At 42.3% G+C, this 26,229-nt stretch overlaps 1 protein-coding gene across 1 annotated transcript in view; it reads left to right on the forward strand.

Moving 5' to 3' along the window:
* The first annotated feature begins 411 nt into the window (after positions 1-411).
* CSMD2 (CUB and Sushi multiple domains 2) overlaps positions 412-26,229 on the forward strand; it is a 309,987-nt gene continuing 284,169 nt past the window's right edge. Inside the window, exon 1 of the mRNA XM_076357104.1 lies at positions 412-614. Coding sequence (XP_076213219.1) covers positions 458-614 — 157 coding nt within the window. The 5' untranslated portion in view covers positions 412-457. The remainder of the gene's footprint in view (positions 615-26,229) is intronic.

The raw sequence follows: 26,229 nt of genomic DNA on the forward strand, positions 1-26,229 counted from the left end.
GCTGCAGAGCAGCCCCTCACCACAACACCCGTGCCCTCTCCCCTCCCCAGCATTTAGTGAAGAGAACAAAGATATGGGAACAATTAATCAACTGGCTAATAAAAAAGTATAAATCCCTGGGGACTGTGTGCTGCTAATGCCGAGGAGCTGGCTCTGAGACAGCCACCGGGAGGGACGAGCCAGCCCTCCTCTCCTTTCCTTGCCTCTTCTCTCCCCGAGCTGCTGCCACACTTGGTTCATTCCAGCTGCAGAAGCTCAGAGCCTTCCATGCGGTGGGATTTTTTTTTCTGGGCTGAAAAAATAAAATCACAAGCCTGACCTGCTTCCCCCCCCTTTCATTTCTCCTCTTCATCCAGACGAGCCGAGGACTATCACAATTGTAAAGGGGAAGAAAAAGGGGGGAAAACCCAACAACAACCACCAACCCCAGCACGCCCCGTTCCTGCAGCCCTTTGACATGCAACCTTCCTTGGGATGGGACAAGCCGGGATGCAGCTGCAGCTTTGGAAGGAACTGGGGAAAATTGGGGATCTTTGCTCTCATGACGGTGGAAGTGAGCTCCTGGAGCCGTGTGCTGCTGCTCTCCATGGGGCTGCTGGCTGTCTCGGTGACTGGTAAGTGTAATGGAGAAAGCTGGCAACTTTAGGAGCATTTTTCTTCCTGCTCCTTAGATCAAAGGACCACTGTTAGTCCTCTTGGGGGGGAGGAAGACATGGGGGACGATGACACTCTGTGTGTGTGCATGCACTTGTGTGTCAGCACATGCTTCCCTGTAGTGTTCAATAAGGAGTATATTTTTTTCAGACCTTGTAGCTCTGTACAAGATAGTTTCCCTCTGTATCCTTTGGGAGCAACAATTTTAAGCGATGAGATAATAAAAGGTTGCTTTATTTGATCTCATTCCCCATCTCTGGTGGGTCAAATAATTTGTCCACAGTTGCTGTATGATATGCGAGATGACTGTGGAAAAAATGCTATCACGGTTTCCCCCTCTGCCTTTCCCTTGCATCTTAATTCATTGTTTCACTTACCCTAGTGTTTGCCCATAGCTGATAAAATAGATTTAGGATGCCTTGCATGAAGACAGAAGCACTCTTCTCTTACTCCTCCTGCTTTTCAAGTTGATTCTCTCATATATGAGCTCTTTGGCCTCAGCATCGTGTGTTTTTGTGAAATATGCGTTTATTGACTTGAAAGATAGCAAAAGATGACTTGAATTTGGGGGGAGTTTGCTTATGTCTCCTCCCTAGTTTCTTTAACTGCCCTTGTAGCAAAAGCGTATCTAAAGACTGAAGTTTATTTCTGGTGTAAACAGCAAATATTTAGGGACTGTCCTTACGGGTGTGTAGGAGGGGGAAGAGTGGGAGAGCTGAGTGGCAGTGTCTTCTTTCAACACTGTGCAGTGCCCTGATTTCCAAGAGTTTCTAAGTGATGTTTGTCTTGTCTGCTGTATCTTAGGCTAGAGGAATGCATGTTTGTGTTGATGTGTATGAAACCTTCCTGGGTTTTGTTGGGTTTTTTTTGGGGGGGGTGGGGGTGGACGTGGACACTTTGTTATCTGGAATGCAACACTGATTTTATTATGTAAGGCAGATTTTCTCTAAGGAGAGATCCAGAATAAGTGTTAACTGTTCCCCCGAGTACTCTTGCAGTGGACCTGAAGAGTATTGCTAACTGGAAGTATCTATTAGGAAAGGGTATAAAACCACCCAAACAACCTACAAGTCCTAATTAAGGATGAATATTTCGGTGAATATTTTTCCTTTCTTTAGCAGGAGCATTTAGCCTGTACACGAGAACCATTCCAGCAGCTTCTGTTGTGCTTTTCTGATGCAAGTAGACCGATGCAGAGATACCTAAACATATGATGTACTATATCAGGGGCTTACAGCTTTTTTCTTCTAAGCTACCTGTAGCTTATTCATACTAGATCTTCCAGGCTTCTCTCTGTACCGGCTTGTTCAGTATATAATCCTTTCTTCTCAGGCCCCTAGCTCCCTTCTCTCTGCATTCAGAGTACTGTCTGTTCTGGATCCTTCACCCAGAGGTTGGTGCTCTATGTTGTTTTTCTTTGTGAGCATTAGATTTGCAAAAGCTTTTTAGACCTCAGATGTTTATCTGCATCAGAGCTAGAGGCATTGGTCAATAGCTCTTCTTTTTTAACAAATTCTGAAATTCTAGTAACGATCTTCTTGTCAAAGCAAGATATCAACTTTGAAATTAGTGGCTTACTGCTAGATATCCAGAACACGGTGAATGTATACAGAGTGAATGCACCCACCCTTTGCGGAGTCCATGGTGGGTTTAGGGTCTAATCCCAGAAAGTAAGTTTAGTCTGGGCTGGGACTTCTAGTACCTTCGCTGAGCAAATCGTGAACCTCAGTAGAACAGAGTTCCTAAGAGGCTTCAGTTCTAACCTTGCCTGTTCCTAGGGTTTGTGTGGGTAGTAATAACCAAGAGTACCCATAGTGTGGCAGTAGAGCTGTATATGTAAAACTATCAGTTAGTAGTTCTGGCCGTCTTAAAAATAAAGAGAAAGAAATCCTACTCGCATCACATCAGCTGTGCTGTGTCGGTAGTCCTGTTGCCCAATAATGTCCTTCTGAAAAATGGCACAAAGCACGTGCTTTCTTCTGGATGCTGCTGTGTCTGAAGGCGAGCTTCTGTTTGTGCAAAGAACTGATGGAGCTGTAGGGAAGGTGGTGTTTTGTGATCTGCTGAAGTTTATTGTGTATGTACAGGGTGGGGGGAGAGGAAGCAGTCCGTATAGTTTCCCCTTTTAGTTTTAAGGATGCAGTAATACTCTGACAGTGTTTTAAGATTTGGAGGGCACTGAATTTGTCTTTGGCTGCGAGTTGATTGTGATTCGTGCATGGCCTCTCAGAAATACAGTGTGTATGATGATCCTGAAATTGTATTTCTTGATTGTCAAAACAGGTGGGAACAGGAATAGTATTCCTTTCTGTTCCCTTCTGGGTACCTAGCTATGCATCGGCACTAGAAGGTGTATTTGGGGTACATATTGGCCAGTTGTGTATGGATATACACATATGCAATTTCTTTTGAAGGCCTGTTATAAAGGGGGTCTTGATACCGTTATTTACACACTGTGCTTTACTAGTCAGCATCTTGTTTTGTACTGGGTTATGGAAAGATGCACTGGCTTGAAATGTGGTCTGACCAATTTAAACCCACGGTGGTTTTCTTTGTTCTTGATGGAAAATAGTTTTTGGCAGACTCTTCCTCTGAAGAGTGGAGGAGCGGGAAGCTGTTTATAAATTTTGATGTATGTGTATGTATTTATGTTGTAAATCATCCTTTTATTTTGTTCTGTTGTCTTAAATCTCCACAGGACAAAGAGCGATTTGGGGCACTTTGCCAGGGAAGGAACTTCAGTGTGAAATACTCAGTGATTTGAGTGTATCCCTTTTTTAAGGGGTAAGGGTGTGAGATACTAACTCTCTGAAGTGGTGAACAGATTTTTTTTTTTTGTAGGAGGGAGGGAAGTGAATAGTCATCAGCCTGATTACATTTGATTGTGGCATATGATGAAACTACAGTATTTTATGGCAATAGCTGAGCATATCGTTTTGATCCGAGTCCTACTATCAATGCTGAAGCAGTGGGGATATCAGTGCTGAATGGAATGAATGATTCCCATGTACTCATTCACGTCTTGCCTTTTGTTACTGGAAAGGAGTCATTTGTGGAAAACATTTAGAAGGTGCAGATGTTTAGAGGGTACAGCTCTTTTGCTTGGGATCAGCTGGCTTCTTGGTCCTTAGAGGTTGGGAACACAAAGGCGTCATGTTGCTGTACCTGCCTCCTTGCCCTTGTGACTGGGAGACAGGATATGTGATCTAGTCCATATGTTTTCAGTGCTTCACAGTGGGGTAACATAGATGATCCTCAGGTGGATGGGAATAGGGCCCAATGCTTCCATCTCTGCGTGCCTGTATATATGAGGCTGGGCTGCCATGTGGCCCTCAGGTTTGGCTGGAGTGCAGTGAATGTACTTTCTTATCTCTTCACACTGGTGTGCACACTTGTGAGTTCTCAGTGAAGAACATCCAAATTCAGGATGCTTTCCTCCATGGAAGTATGTGCCCATAGTAATGGGTAGGGAAGGGTGCAGGAAGAGGAGCCCCTGCTAGGAAGAACTTGCTAGGAAGACTGCTGTGCAGTAGCAAGGACTGTACTTCAAGCTTTGGATGTTTGGGTCACAATTCATGCTGTGGCACCGTAGGCAAGCAGTTTTCTCGTTCTTTGTATTGATTGAGTTCTTCGTTTGGGGTACAGGAGGCTTTTCTTTGCTGTACAATTGTTCATTGCCTGTCACTGATTTTTTTTTTTGTTTGTTTGTCGTGTCCTCTCAGTGCTGCTGAAGAACATCTAAGCTTAAGCTTTCCTTGCCATGGAGCTCAGTCCCTGTCATGCCAGTTACCTCCTAGGGAAATTTTGTATTCAGCTGGTTGATGGTTCCCAGCTGAGCCAGCCTGCAGTGGTACAGAGGTGGATGTCTGTTCAACTGATCCCTTGGTGGCTGCCTTCCAGTTATGTAGGAGTTTCTATCAAAAGAAGGTGCTTGTCAAAATGGGTGCAGGGAATGTGATCTAGGCAATCTGGCATAGATCCCAGTGGATATGCTTTTTGCCACGGTTGTTTAGGGCTCAGGGTCTAGTTGAGCTGTTGATCAGGTGATCGTTTGTAGCATCCCTGCTATAGAGAATACATTTTCCTATGCAGAGGTGACTGTGCTTTATTAATCTACTTTCAGGGACAAATGAAGAATAATTCCTGCCCCCCCAGTTTGCTGCTAACTGCTTGCACCTGTGCTCCAGGGATTTGCAACTGCTGAATTACTGTGTGGTGCTTGCTGCCTTGCTTGGGTTCCTGAGAGGCCAGTTGTTTGTGAAATGCCAGATTTCACAGCTGCACTTATGTTCCTGCTGATGCCCCCCCCAACTCCTACTTAAATTTGGCATGGATCTTGACCAGATGAAAATGTTATGGTAATGTTGAGGGTTAGGCAGGTTTGGGGGGAAGGTCAGGCAGCCTAACACTCCATAACACTGATTGTAACATCCAGCCATAGCAATAAAGCACTTGTGGAGAGTGGGCCGAAGGGTGAGTCTCATCTCTGTTGCTTCCATCAGGTGCAGCTAAGCCCTGAGCTAGTTTTCCAATAGCGAGACCCTCTTTGGAGATGGAGAGGATGCATGGTTCTCTGGCTAGATCAGTACTGGATTGGGACTTGAGTTTTTTGTTAGGACTGTGCGGCTAACCTTTTGACCTTTCACTGCAATGTATACTTAAAAAGCATATTGTATAGGTATACCTGGTATAGAGATTTCAGGGAGAAAGCTGCAACAGATGTCTTTGTGCCCATAGTATTACAAGAGAAGTCTTACTACATTTTTAGCAAAAAGTATCCTGAGACATAGGGCTGGAGTAATTTTTCATGGGCTTTAGTGAAATTATAACAAAGCTGTGTTTAGCTGGGTGGGTTTTAAATAATACTACTTTACTATCTTCCATGTGTCTAGGCATTGGGAGGTTCAGAAATACCACGAATAGGCCTAGATTTGAATTAGCCTTTTGTCCAACAGAAAGTATAGCAAATTCAAATGGAAGGGGAAAGATGAGACATTAAGAGCTACATAAAAGAAATTATTGAGTAACAAAGATTCTGTACTGCTTGAATTGGTAAGTCCAGCATTGAGTTGTCTATTTGACATATACAGCCAAAAATGTCAGAGGTAGTGTAATTGTGTGTTGGCTCTAATAGCCAAATGCAGCCTCCATGGGTGCAGATGAATGATGGGAAGGTTAACAGCATCAGGCTTTAAAGGGATTGCTCCACCCAGAAAGACTGGCCATAGGAACAGAGATGACCTCATCAATCCTGCACCTTAACTGGGGTTTATAGTCTAGCTCAGTATTTTAATGAAGTCTGTATATTGCTGCTTATTGAAATGTTGCCCTTAAATATATTTATTGAGAACTCCAATATGTGCACTTAATACTTGTCACTTAGATATTACAGTGCATAAGTCCAGCCAATGAGGCTTTTATAATACCATCCAATACCTTGGATGGTAACCTCTTTCAGAGTACAGGCAAACATAGAATTAAAGGGCTTTCCTAATAATGGACTCTCTTAACTTGTATCAGTGGTAAATCCAGAGTATTGAGGGGGCTGTGGAAGCAGCAGGGAAAATAACGCTGTGGCCTGCTCAGTATCTTCTACAAGCGCCAGGCCACAGAAGCCATGTACAAGTCCTTTTCCACCACGCTTTCCCACTGTGGTGCTTTGAAAGGAGTGGTGTCACTGTGTGCTGCCTTTTGTTCCTCTCTGTGCCCAAGGGCAGAGAGCGATGGGAGGAACCTCTGCCTGTGCAGCCTGACCCACCCGAGGGGCTGCCCTCGCTCCTGCCCAGGGCAGCCCAAGGAGCTGCCTCTTGGGTGGAAAGCAACTGGCTTTACTGAGTGACTTGCACAAGGTCATTTAGGGAATTTGTGGCAGAGCTGCAAACGTGTCAGTCTCGGTCTCAAATACAAGATGGCTTTTCCTGTTTTGCTGCTTAATTCTCTGCAGAGGAGCGTGAAGCTACTTGTGAGGTACTTTCAATGCAACTATAAGGTTATTTCTGAGGCCTCCTGTGGTGTGTGAGTGCCTACTTTGAGAAGCAGGCACTTGCATTGCTTTCAAAGAAATCAAGATCCGGAGATTAAAAAAAGTGATAGCACCCACAGTTTCTGTGTTTACACAGTGTTTCTGGAGGAGTGAAGTACAGTGCAATTATGGGAATCAATGTGCTTTGCTTGCAATAAACACGATGCAGTGCAGTAATCTGCAAAATGTATGTGCTTCTGCCATGCTATGCAGTGGCAGACTGATCTGATAGTGGTTAATGTGTAATTGGGAAAATCCCATTGATTAAAGAAATCAAATTAACTCTGTTTCAGTCTCTTTGCTGCTGCCATGGACACAGCCAGCCAGAATAGAGACAGTATGCTGCAGGGAGCGTGTATGTAATTTTTTTTATACCTCCCTTGCATGAAAGTAGAAAAGTTTTTTGGGATGTTTTTTCCCCCCCTTTTTTAATGTGACTTCGCAGTGAACAGTATGGTGTTCTTTCTTTCTTCCCAGCATCAGGTGTGTTCCCTGATTCAGTCCCTTGCAGTAATGGTTGCAGTAATTTTTTATCCTTACGAGGTACAGGCATCCCCACTGTAGTAATAAACTAACTGCCTGGTTTTTGTATGCACACCACTGTTGTCTGCTGGATGGAAAGAGAACTGGGGACTGTGTCAGAGTCCTACTGGTGCTAGTAATTTCTGAGAGGTCAAAATAATCGTGGAGTAGGGAGATCTGGTGAATCTGTGACTTTCACTGGGAGAGAAGGGTCTTGCAACTATGGGGCCTGGAGCAGCTATGGTTGCCAGGGAGATGTGTGAGAGGGGAGTAATTAAAAAAAAAAATCCTTCCCAATTATTGTCTGCAAAAATCTACTTGAAAATGAACTGATGGCCTAGGTTTAGGGGAAGCAGGTATTTAGAGAGTTGAAGGAAGGGGTACATGACTTAAAGAAACACCTGTGCAACATGTGGTATTAGTGTATTTATGGTATGGTATACTCAGCAGCTTCATGAGCAGTGGTCCTTGCATGTCCAGTGCGGTGTAAACATACAGGCGTAAACAAGCAGCCCTTGCCTGGAAAGAGTGTACAGTCTAATCTATCAACAAGTGTTGGATATAATTCTTGACTGTTGAGGATTGTGCAGATAGGTGGAGACCACAACACAGAGGGTCTTTCTGCCAGCACTGCTGGAAGTCTGCTTCTGAAGCCGGGTTTGTCTAAGGACAATACATGAGGAAGGCAACTGGTGTCACCAGAAAACAGCTTTATACTTGTGCATACACCAGGCTGGCCTTGATAAGAGTGCTGCTGTGCAGGACTCGTAGGCTGGAGCTGCAGCCAAGCTCTCACAAAAGCCTGGTACCTCAACCCTCACTGGCATTTGGGCTTCCTCCTTAGTAATTCTTGGTGACCTCAGAAGGCAGCTCTTTCTCTCCATCTGTAACCAGAAGGAAATTAACAGCATCCTATATCCTGCTGGCAATTTTTTTCCCTTCCCTCCATGTAAGAAGGCATTGCTGCTCCTGCTTCATGATTAGCCCTGTAAGAGAAGGCACTGGGCAGAAGCAGTCTGTGCCCAAAGGTGTTTTGCTGTAAGTGCAGGGAAGGTAGGAGGAAGAGCTGGATGCAGAAAGGCTTGCCCAAGGTCACGCAGCAGGATGCTAGCAGAGCTAGGAACAGACTCTAGGTCTTCTCACTCCTCTGTGTTATTGCGTGCTAAACAGCAGCACAGAAATGCCGTGCTGTTGTTTCCGAGAGGTGTGTTTGAGATGCTTTCTCTCTGCAGATGAGGTCTGAGCTGTGTCTGTGCTAGCAGATGTGAAGGCACTTTGCAGTAGTTATACTGAAACAGAACAATTTCTCAATCCATTTATCAAAATGTCTGCAGTTCCCATTTGAAGGCAGATAAAACAACAATGAATATCAAATAAAGCTCTTTATCCAGAACATTTTAAAACAAAAGAAAGAGAAGATTGGTTCTCTTGGCCTCTGGCTTGCATTAGTTCTCTGGAATGGTAAGTCTATTCTGTCCTAATGAAATGGCTTTATTTGGATTTCGTCCACCTGCTTTAGTGCCACCTACATTTCTTCAGTGTAAAGAATTTAGCTGCTTCTCAGTTGTCAGTTTAGTGGGATGTAGACCAACAGGCAGTTTCACCAAACCACAGTCACAGCCTGATAATCGTGGCCCTGTCAGTGCCCAGAGCCTGTTGTATTAGAAGGTGCAAGAAGTACTGAAATAGACAGGAAAGATGAGTTAATCACAACTAGAGAATTAACCCCAACTGGGGATTTTCTGGTTCAGTGCTCTCCTGTTATTTGCACACTCTCTCTTGACTTGCAGAAGTCATTAAAGCCCAGTTTTTGCTGTTTTCTGTGCTTATTGGCACTTACAAATCCTTGAGGGTACGAGCCTTAGTTGTTCTGTTTCATGGGGATGAGTAGAATTTGCAAAATCCTAAAATGATTTACAGATTTATTCTGCAGAGAGATCTTAGGATGTTTGTGAAAAGCTTTCAGCAGATACAAATTACACTAGGTTGATTAGCTACACAAGTTTTATGCTCTTGGTTCTCTCCCTTGATTGCATGGAGTGAATTCAACCTTTTAATGTACAGTTTGGGATTGATTGTGAATGACATTCTGAGGTGAAAGTTGTCTGTCTGCTACTGAACTTCAAGAAGTAAAGTACTCGTGGCAAAAAAAAAGTGAAATATAATCAAGTGCAGTTTCTGTTCCAGCAAGGATTTGCACAGGTTGCTCAGCTCCTTCTGTAATTTGTGCTGTATTGCTTGTACAGTTTATATGTTTATATCCACATTTGTGCCTCTTAGCAAAAGACTGCAGTGCAGCTTTTAAAAGCATGGTGTACCCCAATATAGATGGGAAGGTATGAGACTTGTAGCAGACCAAGAATTTGCCAGAAGCATAAGGGAATTGAATACTGGTCTTTAGTAAAAGCAGGGTGTTGGCAGAAAGGATGGTCTGGACCTTCAGATTTTAACCTGCCACAGACTCTTTGGCTTTGAAACAGTTGCTTAAATTGCATGAGCTTCAGCTTCTTGTCTACAGAGTGGAAAAATAGTACTATTGAATGTGTTATGAAGAATGTCTCAAGGATGGCAGAGATCAAATAGAGAACTTGTTTCCTAATTATGGTGCCTGTTATTTATCAGCAGTTTAGCAATTTTTTTTTTAGTTAAACTTGCAGAAGCAGAGTTTGAAATTTTTTTTATGGTATCTGTGTCATTACTTTTGGAGCCAGAGGGCCTGAGGTGGAGCTTACTGCCTGAAAGAGCAGGATGAGTGCGTTTCCTTAAGGTCTGAGTTGGCTTTTTATTCACAGAAAGTTTGCTGAAGAACTTTACAGTGGGGAATGATGTGCTGTTGTGTAATGGCTTACACATTGTTACCACTCTCCCCTTGCTCTGCTTTTGTTACCAGTGTATGTGTGTGTTCCCAAACTCTTGAGGTCTGGCTGCCTGTAAGGAGGACTCTCTTTCACCATTCTCCTAGCTGAAATGAGCAGTGCTAGCTGGCAACTTAAGTTTCTTGCAGAAAAGCTGGTCTTGCAGTTTGAAAATGTAAGGACGTACTGGGTCTCGTTCTGTTCCCCAGTCCTGCCTCCTTCGTGTCTCTAACTCCATTATTGTCAGCAGGATTCTTCCCTCTTCTTGTTGCTGCAGGGCAAAGGAGGATCTGGTCCTTTGTTAAACAGACGCTTGATCTGACATTGGTGAGCAGTTAAAGCCAAGTTGAAGGTACAGAAAATGGAAGCTCATTTCTTCTGTAACAAAGGCACAATTTAATGTTTCTTTCTCATTTGATACACCAAATAATAATGTAAAAAAACCCCACATATTTCCTCCCAGAAAGGAAATCTCCTTCAGAAGGAGCCTGTGCTTTTCCAAAGTTGATGCCATTTTTAAAGATGCTACTTGCATCATGCAGCATATTGTTTATATCCCTCTATTGTTGTTTTGTCTCCATTAGGGAAAGGTTAGGCACTGACTGTGGACACTGGATATCTGTCAGCAACCATCCTGGGGTGTTTTCGTTAAAGTTAAGCACCACTTGGAGAAGGACTCAGTCTGTTAAAATAATGTCCACCTGCTGAAATAATAAGCATTTGAAGGATAGGGAATTTGTCCCTGATAGTGTTGGGGCTTTATTTCTCATGTTGGGTTTAACACACAACCTTTAAAGGCAGCACTCCTGGAATGATGGAAGAAGGATGATGTGTCACTTGCATGCTGACCTCTCTGTGGGGTTACTCCTCCGGTTCTCTTTCTACAGGTTGTGCTGTGGTGGTGTGCAAATCATGTAGCTCTTCAAAGGATGGTAAAACAGCTGTCTTGGAATTTCTGTACTTTGGTAGGGTGTTTTAATGAAAATATATTTTAAAAAAACCTGTCAGGTGCTCATGTGCTGAGGGAACAATGTGTGGAATGGTCTCCACGCTGCAGATAGTATCTTGCTTAAGGTCTAGAGCTAAAGCACAGTGAAACCATTGTGGCTTTTTGAGTGAAGTTCTTAGGTCTCGAATGTGAAGATAGGTCATCTAGTACCTTGACATAGGTGTTTCATAGACCGAGGTATCTTCTTTCAGTAGCACGTACAGTGTTGGTTTCTTTACCCTGGCAAGGTTTAAGATATGAGAGACAACCCTGCAAGGCCCATGCTGTTACCACCTCTTCATGAACAGCTGGGTTGGTTCTAACTGAAAGAAGTCATCTTAGGAAGAGCAAGTTCATTTTGCTGGATTTAAAGTGCTCTAGAAAATGTTTTATGGGAGGGTCTGTCACTTGTTCCTGCTAAGTGCTGTGACAGTCTTAAATTTGAGAACAAATTATGACCTTTTTTGCCTAGGAATCTAATACTGAGGGCTATTATGGGGAGGTTTTTTCCTTCTTTTCCATGAGTGCAGTTAGCAAATGAGACTTTACAAAAAAAATACCCAATTTGAACCTACAAGTCGATTCAATTCACCCCTTGTTAACTCTTTGATTGAGAGCTATGTAGATTGAAGAAGAAAGGTATTGATCTGCTTTTGGGATTGAAAACTAAGATTAAATAGAGTATGTCTAAGGGTAAAAATGAGGTTTTAAATGAATGGAGGAGGTGGAAGAAAAATAAAATACTACAATATAATGTTAATGGAAGTAAGTTCTGAGTTTCTTTGTAAGTTATACATAGATGGAGGTCACAGGATACAGAAACTGTATGGAAATGACTTGGACTTTGCATATGAGTGGCTTGATCCACTGCAGCTAGTGGGAATGTTTTGTATACAGGTCGTGGCAGATTAATACCTAGCACGAGAGTTTTTCTGAATTGGATCAGAACATGATAAAAATAAGTCTGGTTTTGTAGTTTCAGAGCATCCATCAGTTGTGAAGACTATTTGGACAGAGGGACATTTATCGTTAGAACAGAGCTGACAGTTTTCAGTGAAGAATTTAGGTTTTGCTGTTGTGTATGTGAAACTTGTGTGTAAAGGGACTGAAGATTTCAGCATAATTGAAATGTTTCATTTTTTTACGCATAATCTGTTAGAAACCTTTTATAGCTATCTATTGTTTAGGGCATGTAGCTTGCTTTTTTTGTCCCATTGGGAGAAGTGAATTGTTAACTTTTCTGTGTACTGTCAACTTCTGGTGACTTTCATTGATTGCTCAAGGTGACAAGTAGGCATTAGGTAATAAATATCAAGTGCAGTAATACTTAAAGGAAGTGAATATGAGAGTGCTGTTAACAGAATCAAGTAGAAATTGGATTTATATCCCAACAAAAATTCCCAGGAGAAATTGCCTTCTGTTTGCCTCTCTTTGTAATTCAAATATGATAATACAAGTGCGAGCTGTTATAATACAAATGCCTGGCAGAGTGTTTTGGAAGATCTCAAAGTACTTGTAAATGCACATACATTGCTCTATAGAGCACGTGGGGAAATGCGAATTGTGGGAGAAGAGTGAAGAGCTTTTAATAAGTGAAGTCTCTGCTTACTCAGGATGATTTTTTTTTCCCATATCTGAAGGTATAAGATTCTGGTCACTGTAGTGACAGCTAGTTTGCTGCTTATGGCATTAGCTGAATATTTGAAGTCAGTTCTTCTGTGTTGTCTTCTACAGAACTTCTCTGTGTCTCCTTTCTGTTCCAAGCCCTAGGTGCTAAAAAGGGATGGTGGCCCCCCTGCAAGTACCAAGAGTATATGGTAGATTTGTGTAACTTCTGTGCTTTCCATGTAGTTATAAATGCATGAAAATATAACCAGATTACTCTATTGATGTTTAAAGATATAAGCTAGAAACTGAAACGTGGTGGGGAGGGGAAAACCGCTTGCAACTCTCTGAGCTTAGGGCAGACTTACTTCTAAAGAAGAATCTATATCCACTGTATTATCATCTTTAAACTGTCAGTTCTCCATCAGTGTAATGATGAAATTGTTAATATTGTGAGAATTTCAAGGACAGGTCTTCTAAATTATTAGTGAGATGAGATTTGTAGCTAGGTCAAGGATTTCTCTTGGGGCAAGTTCCATTCTCACTGGCCTTGAGGGAGCATTGAACTTTATAGATGGACACACAGTTTCATAACTAATAATGGCAAATGAAATTGCAGCTACTTTTAAGTCTTTTCATGATGACATGGATTTGGTAACAGGGGGAATAGAGACTAATGAAGAAAATTTTATCATGAGGAAATCTTTAAATTAGGCCTTCACTGTGATTTGCAAGATGGATTTCACCTTGAACCATATTTCACCTTTCCTACACTTTTTGAGATAAAGGAGTCCTAACACCTGAGATGAAAATGAGTTTGTGTTTGAGCACAATGGATAAGCCATTTAAATGCAAATATTCTTTTACTGGAAAATAATTGAAATACAAATTGAAAAAATTGTTTTGGAGATAATAATTAGCACCTTATAAATGAGACTGAGTAAAAATCCTGCTTATGAGTGGAGTCCATTTGCAGGGGTTTGTACAAATGTTTTTCATCAAATTAGCTTCCCTTTTCTGAGTTTTCATTTCAATTGTGGGTTGAGATGAACTGCTGGGTGAAACACCAAACTTGTGGGAGACAGATAAAATCTGAGATTTGTGAGATTTGCTTATCAGGAATCACAGACGTAGCAGAAAACCATGCCTGCCCTGTGTCATTTTTATGGATGTCTGGACTGAAGGTGGGGAAAAATTAAATCTTTACTGTATTCATTTTACAGATGCAGAGAGAAAATAAGAGTAAAATTTTAAGAAGCTTTTGAATCATCCTGAACGCTTTCATTGAGTCTTGGACTCCCGGGGCAAGATTTGCAAGGATGTTTAGATGCCTAAATAAGTGTATGCTTGCCCAGTGGGGTTTTAGAAGAGCATATGTTAGCTGCAAAACTCAAGTGCATTTGTAAAGGCTACAAGGCATCTGTCTGCAGTTCTTAGGTTATAAAAAAACGTTTGTAAATCTGGTCCGCTTAAGTTCCTTTTGAAAAGAGACTTGTGGTCCTTAGGTGAATTCATTTTGTTTTTGTGAAATCTTGCACAAAGGAGTCGCCTAATCTCTTTGACACATTGCCATGAGTCCAGGGCCAAACCGAGGCCTCCCAAGTTCCAGCTTAGTGCCTTAACCATGTGTTAAACTGTATTTTCATAGGCTAACTCTTGGTTTCAGATAAAAAGTGTGCAAGCTTGCATGGTGTATTGCAAAGCCCTTCTGTCACCAGAGTAGGATGCAGCACTTCTCTGGCTCACTTTGAAATGTGATGCATAAACACTCCTTCAAAGGAGACTGATGGTGGGATTCAATTAAAGGTTATTGGGGTAACTGAAAAGCCATGAAGGGAAGTCACAGGAAAATCCAGTGAGGCAGTTATTCACACTAGAGAGAGCATGGGAAGAATATGCATGAATTGGTTAATGCTTGTGAAGTGCTTTGAAGATGGAAATGGCTATATAAGTGCTTGGTAGTATTATTATGCTGACAATGGCTATGTAGAAGAGTCGTGGCACTAAGGGAGCAGTCAAAATTGATTAAGAGACAATTTTGAAAGAGAAAGTTTTGAAGGGAGAAATTTGCATCCCTTGAAGAGGCCATTCTAGCTGAATATTGGGATAACTGTGTTACTTCTCTGAGCTGAGCAAATTATTTGAACTAGTGGATGGTCTGCAAAAGATTCCCAGTTCCATCAGGAATTATGCAGCTGTGAACTTTTGCAGGTAATTACTGTTCTTTAGATTGTTAATGAGTGGCTGCTTGAGGGGTGGAATTGTTGCAAGCATGAGGAAACCTAGTTGTTTAGGCTTGTTTGGGGTGTGAAGGTCATGCAGTGTTTAGTTTGAAACCTAATTTGTGAAATCCAGTTCCACTAAGAGCAATCGGAAAACCCTGGAGTTTCTGGATTACGAATCACAAAAGCTTTAGTATATGTGTAGGCAACTCCAAATGAGGAAGAGTTGGTATGACTTCATAAGGTATTGGGGAACCTTCATTGGAATGATTGGAGTGGTCTGATGTCCTTTGCACAGGAGGAATTCAAACTGGAATGGGTTGAGGTTGGCAGGGGGATGATCAGAGGAACGAAGGGTGTATCTCAGAAGAGTGTAAGTGCAGGGTTTATTTAGCCTGGCAAACAGGGCTGCAAAGGGATCTATTCTCTATAAATGCGTCAAGGCCAGATGAAAACAAAACAGGGAGAAGGACTGTTTAAGCTAACAAAATGTTGGTATGAAAACAAATGGGTGTAAACTGGTTGTGAATTAATTTTACGTTGGAAATTAGACTAATATTTATAATCATCAAAGCAGTAAGGCTCTAATGCTAATCTTCCAGTGTGAAGTACAGGACAGGAGAGTTAACATATTTATAAATGGGATTGTATGGTATGATTGCCAAGCCTGGAAGGAGACAGTATGTAACAACCAGGAGAGCTTTTTAGTTCTTTAGCTTTAACTTTTTATCTCTGTGTGTGTATATATACACATGAACACACATCCATATATATGCTTTATAGTCCAATTTGTCAGCTGCTGTATCTCTGCATTTTTCAAACTGATGACTATAATAGTGAATGTGATTAAGAAAAATGAACTCAAGAGACTTGAACTGGCAAAGAACACTCAATTTTATTTGCCGGAGACTTTGAGCACAGGCCCAGCTGTTGATCAGCGTGTTTAAGGCTCAGCAGACTTAAAAGTTGGACTGGTGAACATTAGCTTTCAGTTGCTGTTTTTGCGTCTTGTCCAACCTGTCTGAACCAGTCACACTAATGCTCATCTGAAAGTCTTGTGCGTTCTCTGTCAGACTGGAAGCAGAGTGATATCCTTTCTTACTAAGATTTTTGCACATCCTATTTCATGAAGTCCTATTTAATGAAATCCCATTTGGTGTGAAAAATTTTAAACTCTGAACACTGATATTAGTGATCACAATAGACATTGCTTTATGTTTCTGCCAGAGAATGAGTATTAAAACATGTATTTAATGCACCCAGTAAATCTGTTGGGTACAGAGTAAGAGCAGATCCAGTGTGCTAGCAATGCACTTCATGGTAGACTGAAGCAGGAATTGTGCAAGGTCAATCAATGGCGTGGTGAGGAAGCTATTAACTGATAAACCAAAGTGTTCAGCTGTGCTCTAAGGACAGGATCACGGTTTTTTGCTTTCTTTGAATATAACTTTACTCATGTGTCTTGGTATTTTTGCAGCCTATCTCTGAGGTATGCTAGTATCAGTACTGCCTTGAAAGGGGAATAGCAGAAATGTGTGTTTGACTTACTGAACAGCATTGGCTGTGGCAATACATTCAGTGACTTCTGCCTTTATCCCAGCAACTTGTAAGAAATGAGTCTGGGGTCTTGTCTCCTCACAGATCTTGTGGGGGACTGCAGGTGGCTTTCAGAGGGTTGCATCCCTAATGACTGGACAGCAGAGGACACCTCAAGGTGACTTGTAACAGTGCAAGCCAAGTGAGTGCAAAACTGCTAATCGGCCAGTTGTTTGATTCATTTTTGCATTGCTGTAAATGGCTGGTCCAAGGAGCGCAGTAGTTGTATAGGCCCTTTCATATCTGTTTTGCCTGGCAGGTCATGGTAGCTGGGGAAGAAGGGGTCAGAGGCACTGTATGTATGCTTTTCCTTCCATGTGCTGAATGGCAGAAGTATTGCCTGGTGATGCCATGAATCTTCCTCTTCCTAGCACAGAAACTTTATTGTCCTCTTTCCAGTAGGTGTTACCAGGATAAACTGTACTTTTAAGTGGATCTGGCTAATGTACTCTGGAATATTCTTGTTGATCTGTTGCAGGTAAGTGGTCAGCAGCCTGTCAGACAAAGATAGACCCCATTACTAACTGATTATTTCTACAAATACTTGTTCATTTATCTGCTCTTTGTATTAGTGACTCATCATGGCTCTAACCTTTATTCTGAATCTTCAATTATTGCTGTTTGAGAAGCATCCTGTACTTCTGGTCCTGGAGGTGGCTAATACTGTGTCATCTAGATAAAATACTTGATTCCAAGCAGGTGGATGAGAGTGTCTCTCTTCCTCTGTCTAGGGCTAGAGAGAAGAGGCCACATCCTGTGTCCTGGAGATATGTGGAAACAGCTGCAGCCTCTGGCTTTGCTTAAAACATTGCTGTTGGACTCATCATCTCAGAGCCCTGTTGCTAAGAGGCCCTAGGCCAAAATTCAGATCTAAATTGTGTGTGTAAGGCTCACTGCTAAGAATAGTCACACCTGCTTGCTTTGGTCTGGGGATGTCGCTTCTCTTTCCTTGTGTCTCCTGCTGCCTCTTCCAGACCACTTTCCTTGGCTTCCTGCAATGCCCAGTATTCAGCAGAAAACACCAAACAATTGGTGTTGCTGAATACCAAAGGCATGAATGTTGTGAAGGAAAGGAAGGAAATGAATTGTGACTCTTAGTGAAGACACAGTAAAAAGCTCGTTTGTCTGCAGTATTGCTAAACTCTGTGAACTAGCTGTTGAGCATTCAAAGAAATTTCTATGTATGTATAAAATCAAGGTGTTTGGTTTTTTTCTCCCTGTTCTTTTCTTGTTAAGGCTGCCCTGTAATGAAGCTGCAGTTGAGCTGTTGCATGTGTGCCTTTGCCTAGCAACTGTGCCTAGCAACGTCACGGCATCGCAGCGAACCCAGTGTTGGGGACAGAGCTGCTGGCTGTCAGGGAGCTGGTTAGAATGGTAATTTGTGATGAAAGATACCAGAGCCTCTTTTCATGAGGTTTGCAAAGCCTTGTTCTTAATTTCTTGACCTTCAGGCTTCCTTGAATACCTTCAGACAGCTTTCTGCTGCTGCCCTGAAAAAATCAGATGAGCTGAGAGTTGCCTGGTAGCTAAACCTTTATATGGTGTGTGAGGCTTTGAAAGCATTTTCATTAGTCTTTCAGCCAAGTCACATTGCCTTGCACTTGGGGTGGGGTAAACCAAGTGCATGTGAATAATTCCTGTGACACAGCCAATGCACCATAACTTCAGCTGAATCTGAAGCTGCTGTGTATAACACCATTCTGCAGTAACAGAGGCAAGACTTAAAATACGTAACACCTGCACTAGGAAGTGGGTCTGCTTCTCTTAGAAGCAACTCTGGGGGAGAAGCCTGAGAGTATGCTTAAAGCATAGCCAGTTGTGGCTGCTTAATTTGTTTTTAAAGTGTTTAAAGCTCTTGTCTCTTCCTAGAGTATTCAGCTTGGAGGCTTTTTGTTTGTTTGGGGTTTTCAAAATCTTAATGCGTGAGCTATTTCAGCCAAGGTTCCTTAAAGCACCATTAAGATAAGTCCAGTAACTTGTGAAGTGCAATGGAAGAATGGATGTCCCTCATTCTAATGCAAACAAAGGACATGAAATCAAGTACTGCTCATCACTTTTGTCATAGGACAGACGTGCATGTAGTTAGAACAGGGTACAGCAAGGAACCAGAGCAGCACAAGCTAAATGGGCTGGTTTGGCCTGCCTAGTGAAAGCTTACAGCACTGGGTGTTGGGCTCTGTGGGAGATGTGTGAATCTTGAATGCGTCTGGACATATATACTGGACAGATGAAAGAGTCTCTCCCTTGCTGACAGCTCTGAGTGCATTGTTAGGGCAAGACTTGTGCCTGCTGCCTCACAAGGTGGGTTTTTTTTCTCTTGTCACCTGTGAAGCAAGTCACCAGGTTTATTATGCTCATCTGAGAGAGGGTGGTCAGTTCTTGCTAAAGAATGCTGATGGGAGGGACAAAAGAGTGAGGACCTTCTGTAACCAGGCTTGTCTCTGGCATGGATTTGCAGTCAGCAGGCATGTTTATGCTGTGTAGTGCAGTAAAGTGTGAGAGATTCTCCTCCCGGTGTTGATGGTGCTGCTATTTCCATGTGGCATGGTGCTCTGGAGGGGCCAGCTTGAGTCCCATTAGGGTACAGCTGTGTAGCACTGTGGTGTGTTCAGGTTGCAGTCAGGGATGGTGTTCTGGATACCACCACCAGGCTGACTTCCCTGCTGCTGGCAAAGATTGCCCCATTGCAGGCTCAGCAGCTTGGTTGCAGCTCTGGATGTATGTCTTGTTGATATTTTCTGTTGACTGATTCCATGACACTTTGGTTGCTGTAGCCTAGTGTGAGTTACAGGCTGGGCTCTTTAGTCTGGCTCCACGTATGCTCGGCTCCTCCTGTATTCACTGTGAATGGCTATGTGAAAGACTTGTATTTAAGTGGAGCTCAGCAATCGAACTTGGTGTGTTTCAGAAGATAAGTGCAGTTCCTTTTCCAGGTGCTTCTCTTTCAGATTTGAAGAAGTGAAAAATATGCTAGTTTCCCACAGGATTAGAGGGGAGTAGCGTCATCCTTTTGCAGAGAAAGCACAGCCTGGTGGTATGGGGGGTGTGAGGTGTTCCTGATCGTGTTCAGTACTAACTGCAAATGCTTCATGTAGCCATACCACAGCCTTTGGATTTACATGACGTTTATTGTGTGGGAAGAAACACAGATCTTCAGTTTATGTGAGGAATCTTATTCTTGAGTCCTCTACTCTGGTTTCAAGCAAGTACAAAGAGATGCCAGTATGGCAAATCTTCACTAGTAACTATGCTGATAAAGCTCAACTGAGCTTAAAGCAGGGTGAGCTGTAGTATATTTGGCCTTCCTGACAAGATTCCTATGCTTTGTTCATTGTTAAAAGGTTCAGGGTTTTCTTTCTTTCTGTGTATGTTCCTTGCATCAACAAACTCTGCTTGCTTGGCTAAACATGATCTCTGCAGGTCAGTAGAGCGTGGAAACTATCTTCTTTTGTGATACAGTCAGAACAGGCAGAGCCCATTTCACTACTTTGTTTGACACATGCATGTTTCGGGAGCCTTCCAGATGAAGCAATCAATGTGGTCTTTGTCACCGTGTTTTCAAGGAAGATGGTGAAAACTGAGATTTGATGAAAAAGATACTGAGGCGTTCCCTGTTGTGGAATAATTTAGTAATTTAAATTCCTCATCAGTATTGGCCAAGCAAAGTTTTCTTTGTTATGCATGTTTGAAATGTTTTCTAATGTTGTATCCGTTGCTATCCACTGGATATTGGATCAGGTGGCGTATGAAGCGGTATGCATGCCTGTGTGTCTCCAACTAGCTAACTTTAGTGCAAATAAAATGCAATATTTAAGATTGCTGCTGTAAATAGTCAGGAAAACATATATTCATTAATGTGTCTTGAGGAACACAGACTTCTCTAATATTTACTTTGGTACTGCTTGTATTAAAAAGAATGTGTTACCAGGGATTTTCTAGATGCTTATTAAAATAACTCCAAAGTAATTTTTCAATATCTTCTAGTATTAGTCCTTAAGCCCTCCTGTGCCTCCCCTTCTAACAGTAAAATAAGAGGGAATCCATCTCCCTTCCCCCTCACTACGTGCAAGTCTACTCCTAAATGCTTGCCCTGTTTTCTGGCTTGCTTTGATTCTGTTTAGCTTGTAAGCTTTACAGATGGCGAAGTGGTGTATAAATCTGCAGGAGTGATTGGGAAAGCTGTGGCGTGCACCTGGGGAAAGCCAGCATGACACTGTAATGTCTCTTTGATAACCCGACAGGAGTATGGGCTGTGATATTCACTACAAAACAGCTCCACAACAGGTGGTGTGATTTTGTGTCCCCCCCCCTTTGATAGCAATCTTTTTATTAAAAAAAAAAAAATCTGCTGAGGGTCTTGAAGCCTGAAGTCCCTTCTGTTTCCAGGTCATTCCAGGGTAGGGATGAAGCAAGCTGGCAGGGGACAGCCTGCGTCAGGTCAGCCTGCCATGCTACTCTCCCTCTCTCTCTGTTAAGAACAGAGGACTTCAGCCTCAAGGGAAAATCTGGCAGCTGCTGTTATGACCAGTGTACTCACTTAGGCAATTTCTAGCTTAACCAAATGAGGCATTACTTTACAGCAGCTGAAGTCTCTGGCCTCTCAGCATGTCAGGGGACTGCAGTGCAGCTGTAAGACAGGACATATGTATGGTGTCATGTTCTTGTGATTTCAAGTTTTGTCCTGCAATGGCTTTTGAGGTTACCTGAAATTGGATGTTTCTTTTTTTCTCTACAGCATGTCAGAACTCCTTTGACCTTGCTATTGGAAGTATATGCCCTTTCAAGGTTCAATCATGAAGTATAAACCCAAAGCATAATAAAGCAGAAAAGACTTTCTTCAAAGGAGGAGGCTAGCTTGGGGTAGAGGAGGGAATGTACCAGTGGGGGTGACAGTCAGCATCCCACCCACATGCGTGAGGCAGTGGTCAACTCGGGCTTGGGTTTAGCTGCAGCCCTCTGTCCGGTTTTTGACTTTACATTTCAGGACAGATACAGAACAGCTGGGGAGAGTCCAGAACCTCACTGGGGGTTCAGAAACATAATTGAACAAGGAAGCACTGAACAAGGTTGGGTTTATTTGTTCTGTAATAGGGCTTTCCAACAGTTTTGGATCTGTTGACCTCAATGTTTCCAGTGTTAGGTGCCTTTATTTCTATGTAGGTGCTTATTGCATTTCTAGAGAATTGAGGAGAATAGACATGAGGCTATTTTCGTTTCTTGCCTTTCACAGATGCCCACAGGCATTGAGCTGCATGTTGAAAATCACCTGTCTTGGGAGGAGACGGCTGGGGAGAATAAACTGTTCTTTGAGTCCAGTGTAGGTAGGAGAAAAATGCCACGGTCTAAAGTAATAACAGGATGACTCTGGGCCAGACATTAAGGAAATGGAGAGCTACGATGCTTTTGTCCAGATTTTTCCTAATCTGAAATATGTGTCATTTCTAAGATACGTTGGAAATGTTACATGATCACAGAGCAGTGTGGCAATGTCTGAGGATGGTGCAGTGACAGCTGGAAGGTCCAGACTTCCCTTTCCTCTTCTGTGCAGGTATTTGTAGTTTCCAGCTGTAAGGTGGTTTGGTAAGGTGGCTTTTGCTGGGGAACTCCAAGGTCAGCAATGTGACTAGAAATCCCAAACATGTATAGGAAACTTGCGTAATTTTCCAAGACAAATTTTTTGGTTGGGAGAGGAAGGGGGGGCACGTGTGGGAGAAACTAAATACATTATTACAGCATCTTCACTCCACCATCATTTTTTTCTTCCTCTCTTCTTTCGACTTGGGAAGCCCTTAAAATTGAATTGTTATGCTAACATTGGAACAATGCCTAAATGTAACAGATCTCTGCAATAACAGTCTAAAAGCTTGGGCAGCACTAAAAGGGACAGAAAGTGATGACAGAGTGGGAGTGAAAGATTGTTGGAATGGAAGGGAAGTAATGTCTCTCTCCAGAGAACTGGAGGTGACTAAGTTGGTTTCAGGAATGATATGTTTGCTTTGCAGTATCGCAGTATTGTGCCATCCTGCTGAAAACTCACATACTGCTTTTGATTTGAGGTGGATGTTATAATTCTTTCTGGACTTGGCAGTAGTGGCATGAGCTGGATTCAGATGAAATGCATGTTCTTTGCCCTTGTGTTCTTCAGTTTATCACTCCATGTGTTCAGAGAGAAAAAGGCACTGGCTATCTGAGATGTAAATCATCCCCTTGATGATGATCTTGGAACCACTGGCTTTTGATTAAATGTTATAGTTAATGGAGTGTCTCTGCATTGTTTATTACCCAGAAGGCTTTGATATAAGACTGTAGGTTAACTTAAAACTATGAAAAGGTGAATACTTAGGGAAACAAGGCTTAGATTTATGAAGTGTGAAGGTACTTTCCCTGTTTGTTCACTGAAATTGTGTGAGCAAGAGAGTCAAAGCTAGGCTATGGGTAAACTACTTACTGTTTGTGATTGTCTGTAATGATTTAGAAGACCACTATGTAAGGAAGCATAATTAGTTGCTGATAAATGATTCAAAACAGTAAACACTGGGAAAAGGAATATTTTTCCTATTTAGATGGCAGATCAAACAATGTTTAAAAAAAATGGGAGTTCTTAAAGATGAACTGTTCAATACAGGGGGTGAGTTTTTAATACGTTCTTTTTGGGGAGGAGGTTGTGAAAAGACCTGTGTGAAAAAGCTGGCTGTGAACATTTCACAACCCACTCCTGACACCCCCTGTTCTGGGGCCTCTTCAGAACAGGGTTTGTGCCGTCATGTGAAGGGGAGTGTTCAGGGGACCCGAGGCGTTGATCCTGTGCTGTGGCCTATACACAGTTGTGTGAGAAGCTCAATGAGTCTTGTGTGGTTTCACGTGTGTCATCCCACAAAGAAAGCTGGGGCACTTCTGCACTGAGTTTGGCTGTTTTAACTGTGTCTCCATCTTTGAGCTCTACCCTACTCATCACAGCCTCCAAATGTAAGGAGGGGATCACAGGGGATGCTGAAAACCAATGTCAGCATTTGAGTGCTGTTTCTGAGTTGGGATCTAGTGTCTTGGTTTGGAGAACTTTATGCAATGAAGGTAAATGACTCTGGACAGTAATGTAAGCAGAAAAAACTGAGAAGTTGCTGATGTATGAGCAGGATTAGCCTCTGGTGTTTTAGGCCAGGATGGAATGTGTTTGTGTCTGCAGGATATGGATTTTGGTTTTCTTGGGGAAAGGGTTTTTTTATGTTCATCTGTTTCATTGAATAGGCTAGAACAACACAAAATAGAAACATTTGTGCCTAAGTAACAATAACTAAAGAAAATAACAATACCAAAAACTACTGCATTAAGGAGAAGACAGCCATGTATCACCAATAGATGATACTGCTGAGAGCAAGTCAGTGTATATGATTTGATATTTGTACCTTTTGAATCGTGCAGTGACCGTACATCAGTGTTTGCTAAATTAGATTTCCTTTGTGCTGAGAAACAAAGTGCATCAACTCATATTTTAGGAAGCACTTCAGAAATAAATTCTGTTTCTCTCTCTAAAGTATTGCTTCTTTAGATATTAATATGGTGTAAATCAACATAGTTAAAATACTTCCTTGATTTACACTGCCATGGATCTGGCCTGGTAAGTTTAAGGAATTGAAAGTAGGTGGAAGATGTTTTGTACCCACTTCCTTTGCAGTTGTAATGTCAGACAATGTCTTTGTTATTTAGCTTCTGACAACTTGGTGAAGATTTGTAGTGACAGAATTTGAATGTACAAGTTTATCCGAGTCTGTAGAGCTGCTGATGGAATTATCTGTCAAGTGATGAAACCCAGTCCCAGCCAGGGGCTTGAAGGGTACAGCAGCCGAGGCAGCTCACTCCTGTATGCAAGTGCTGCTTATTTGAAGGAAATAACAAAATTCTGTTGCTATGAATGTGCTTGAATGATTGAGTCTCCTCTTTCATAAATGTAACCTGGTTTGTTTTGATCAATGTGCGGTGACCATCATGACTGCCAGTCGTGAGACATCAAAGACAAGAATGAGTTAATGCTACCCACACTGTAGTCATTGAGGGGTGAACTGGTTCTGTTCCAGAACTCAGCTAGCTGTGTTGCATTAGGCAGAGGCCACGCTAAAGCTGGAGTGACTGATATGAGAGTGGTCCCATGCTCATGTGTCTAAACAACTTCAGATATACAGTGTAAATAAACCTCCCACTAGCTTCTGTCTCCAGTCCTGTAGCTTGTACCGTCAAAAGCAGTTTTGGTTTTTGAGTACAAGGACATTTTTCCGGCCCTCCTCATGGCAAAGAGGCTGATCGATACCCAGAATGAAGCTTGAGGGGTTTGCAACTTTCCTGCTTAAGGAAGAGGCAGCCAGAGCTGTATTCAGCTGTTATTTATTTTTTGCTTAAGTGTCCAGTCATGTTAAGCTTTGTGGCATGTGGAATAACTGTGTATTATAAAATGCCACAGGCAGCCCATATTTCTGTTAGAAATGCAGTTCTTCTATGAGCATATTGCAAAGTAAATATTTCATCACTTTCCTTGTGCATATGAGCCAGAAGTGAAGCAGATCAGTCTGTTTACATTGTTCAAGCAGTGTATATTGCACAAAACAAGTATTCCAAGTGGAGGCTGGTAAAGTTGACTTTTATAAGCTCTGTTGTTGAGGAAATGGTTGTGCCCCTGGATAAAGATGTTTTTCTGCAAAGCCCCAAGCCCTCCACTAGTGTGGGTTTCCTTGGGTTGTGTTTTTTTTCCTCCCTCTTAGATTGTGATCCCTTTGGAGAAGGGCTCTGCCCACTGAACAGTGCCAAGTATGATAATGCCTTCGTCCTTGTCTGGAAACTGTAAGTGCTACTGCAATAAAATTACACTAATGCATTCATTAAAAAGATATACTCTCATAATAAACCACTTTCCAGAATTGAAAATAGCAGGTTGCATTGGCAGAATACAAGTTGGAATTAGCTCCATTCTCAGACTGGTCATCTCCGTCACAAAATAGGACATGTGCCCACAAATGCATATCCACTGAGTTTCATGTTGGTGTTATACCTTCAGCAGGTATGACTCCATGAATAATAGTATTAGAAGCTGGAATATCTACGTAAGTATTTACACTGCCACACTGAGCCTTCTGGCGAATGACGTCTGATCCCTCAGCTTTGTGTATTTACCTTTCTCATTCACTGGTGTAGTTTTTGAATAAAGAGTGGCAAATTGGGGGGGGGGAATGCAACCATTCTGGAAGGGTTGCAATTCCTCTGATACCAGGGCTGATGGTTAATCTGCAGAGGGTGTAAAGAAGGCGGTCCCTGGGTACAGCTTGTGCTGTCATTGCTGTTTCTTGTGGTCACCTGGCATAGCCCCTCAGAGCTGAGACAAAGGGCAGGGCAGGTGGTTACTGGTCCATGAGCGAAGCTGCTGCAGTCCCATTACTTGAGTAAGGTGTGTGGAGGTGCCTCGGGTCCAACTTCTGGGTTGGAGAGAATGCTCTAGAAACCTTGGAAGAATGTTGTCCTCTGTCAAATACGAATTCACCTGGAACACACTGGCATTGTCCTTTCATACTTTTCTACTTATTTATGCTTCTGGGCCAAAGGGATAAAGAGAATTGTTTTTGCAAGTCTTCAGAGGAGAAACTGAGTGTTTTCTTGTCATGTACTTCAGAATTTAGATAAGGTTTTGTCAGTCAAGCCTGAGCTGAACTAACTCAAACCTGAAAGCAACTTATAGAGTATGCATAAATTCTCTTGGGCCTCCTGGATCTCTTTCGTGTGCCT

The sequence above is a fragment of the Aptenodytes patagonicus genome, chromosome 21 (assembly GCF_965638725.1).
Source record: "Aptenodytes patagonicus chromosome 21, bAptPat1.pri.cur, whole genome shotgun sequence".
NCBI classification, from domain to species: Eukaryota; Metazoa; Chordata; class Aves; order Sphenisciformes; family Spheniscidae; genus Aptenodytes; species Aptenodytes patagonicus.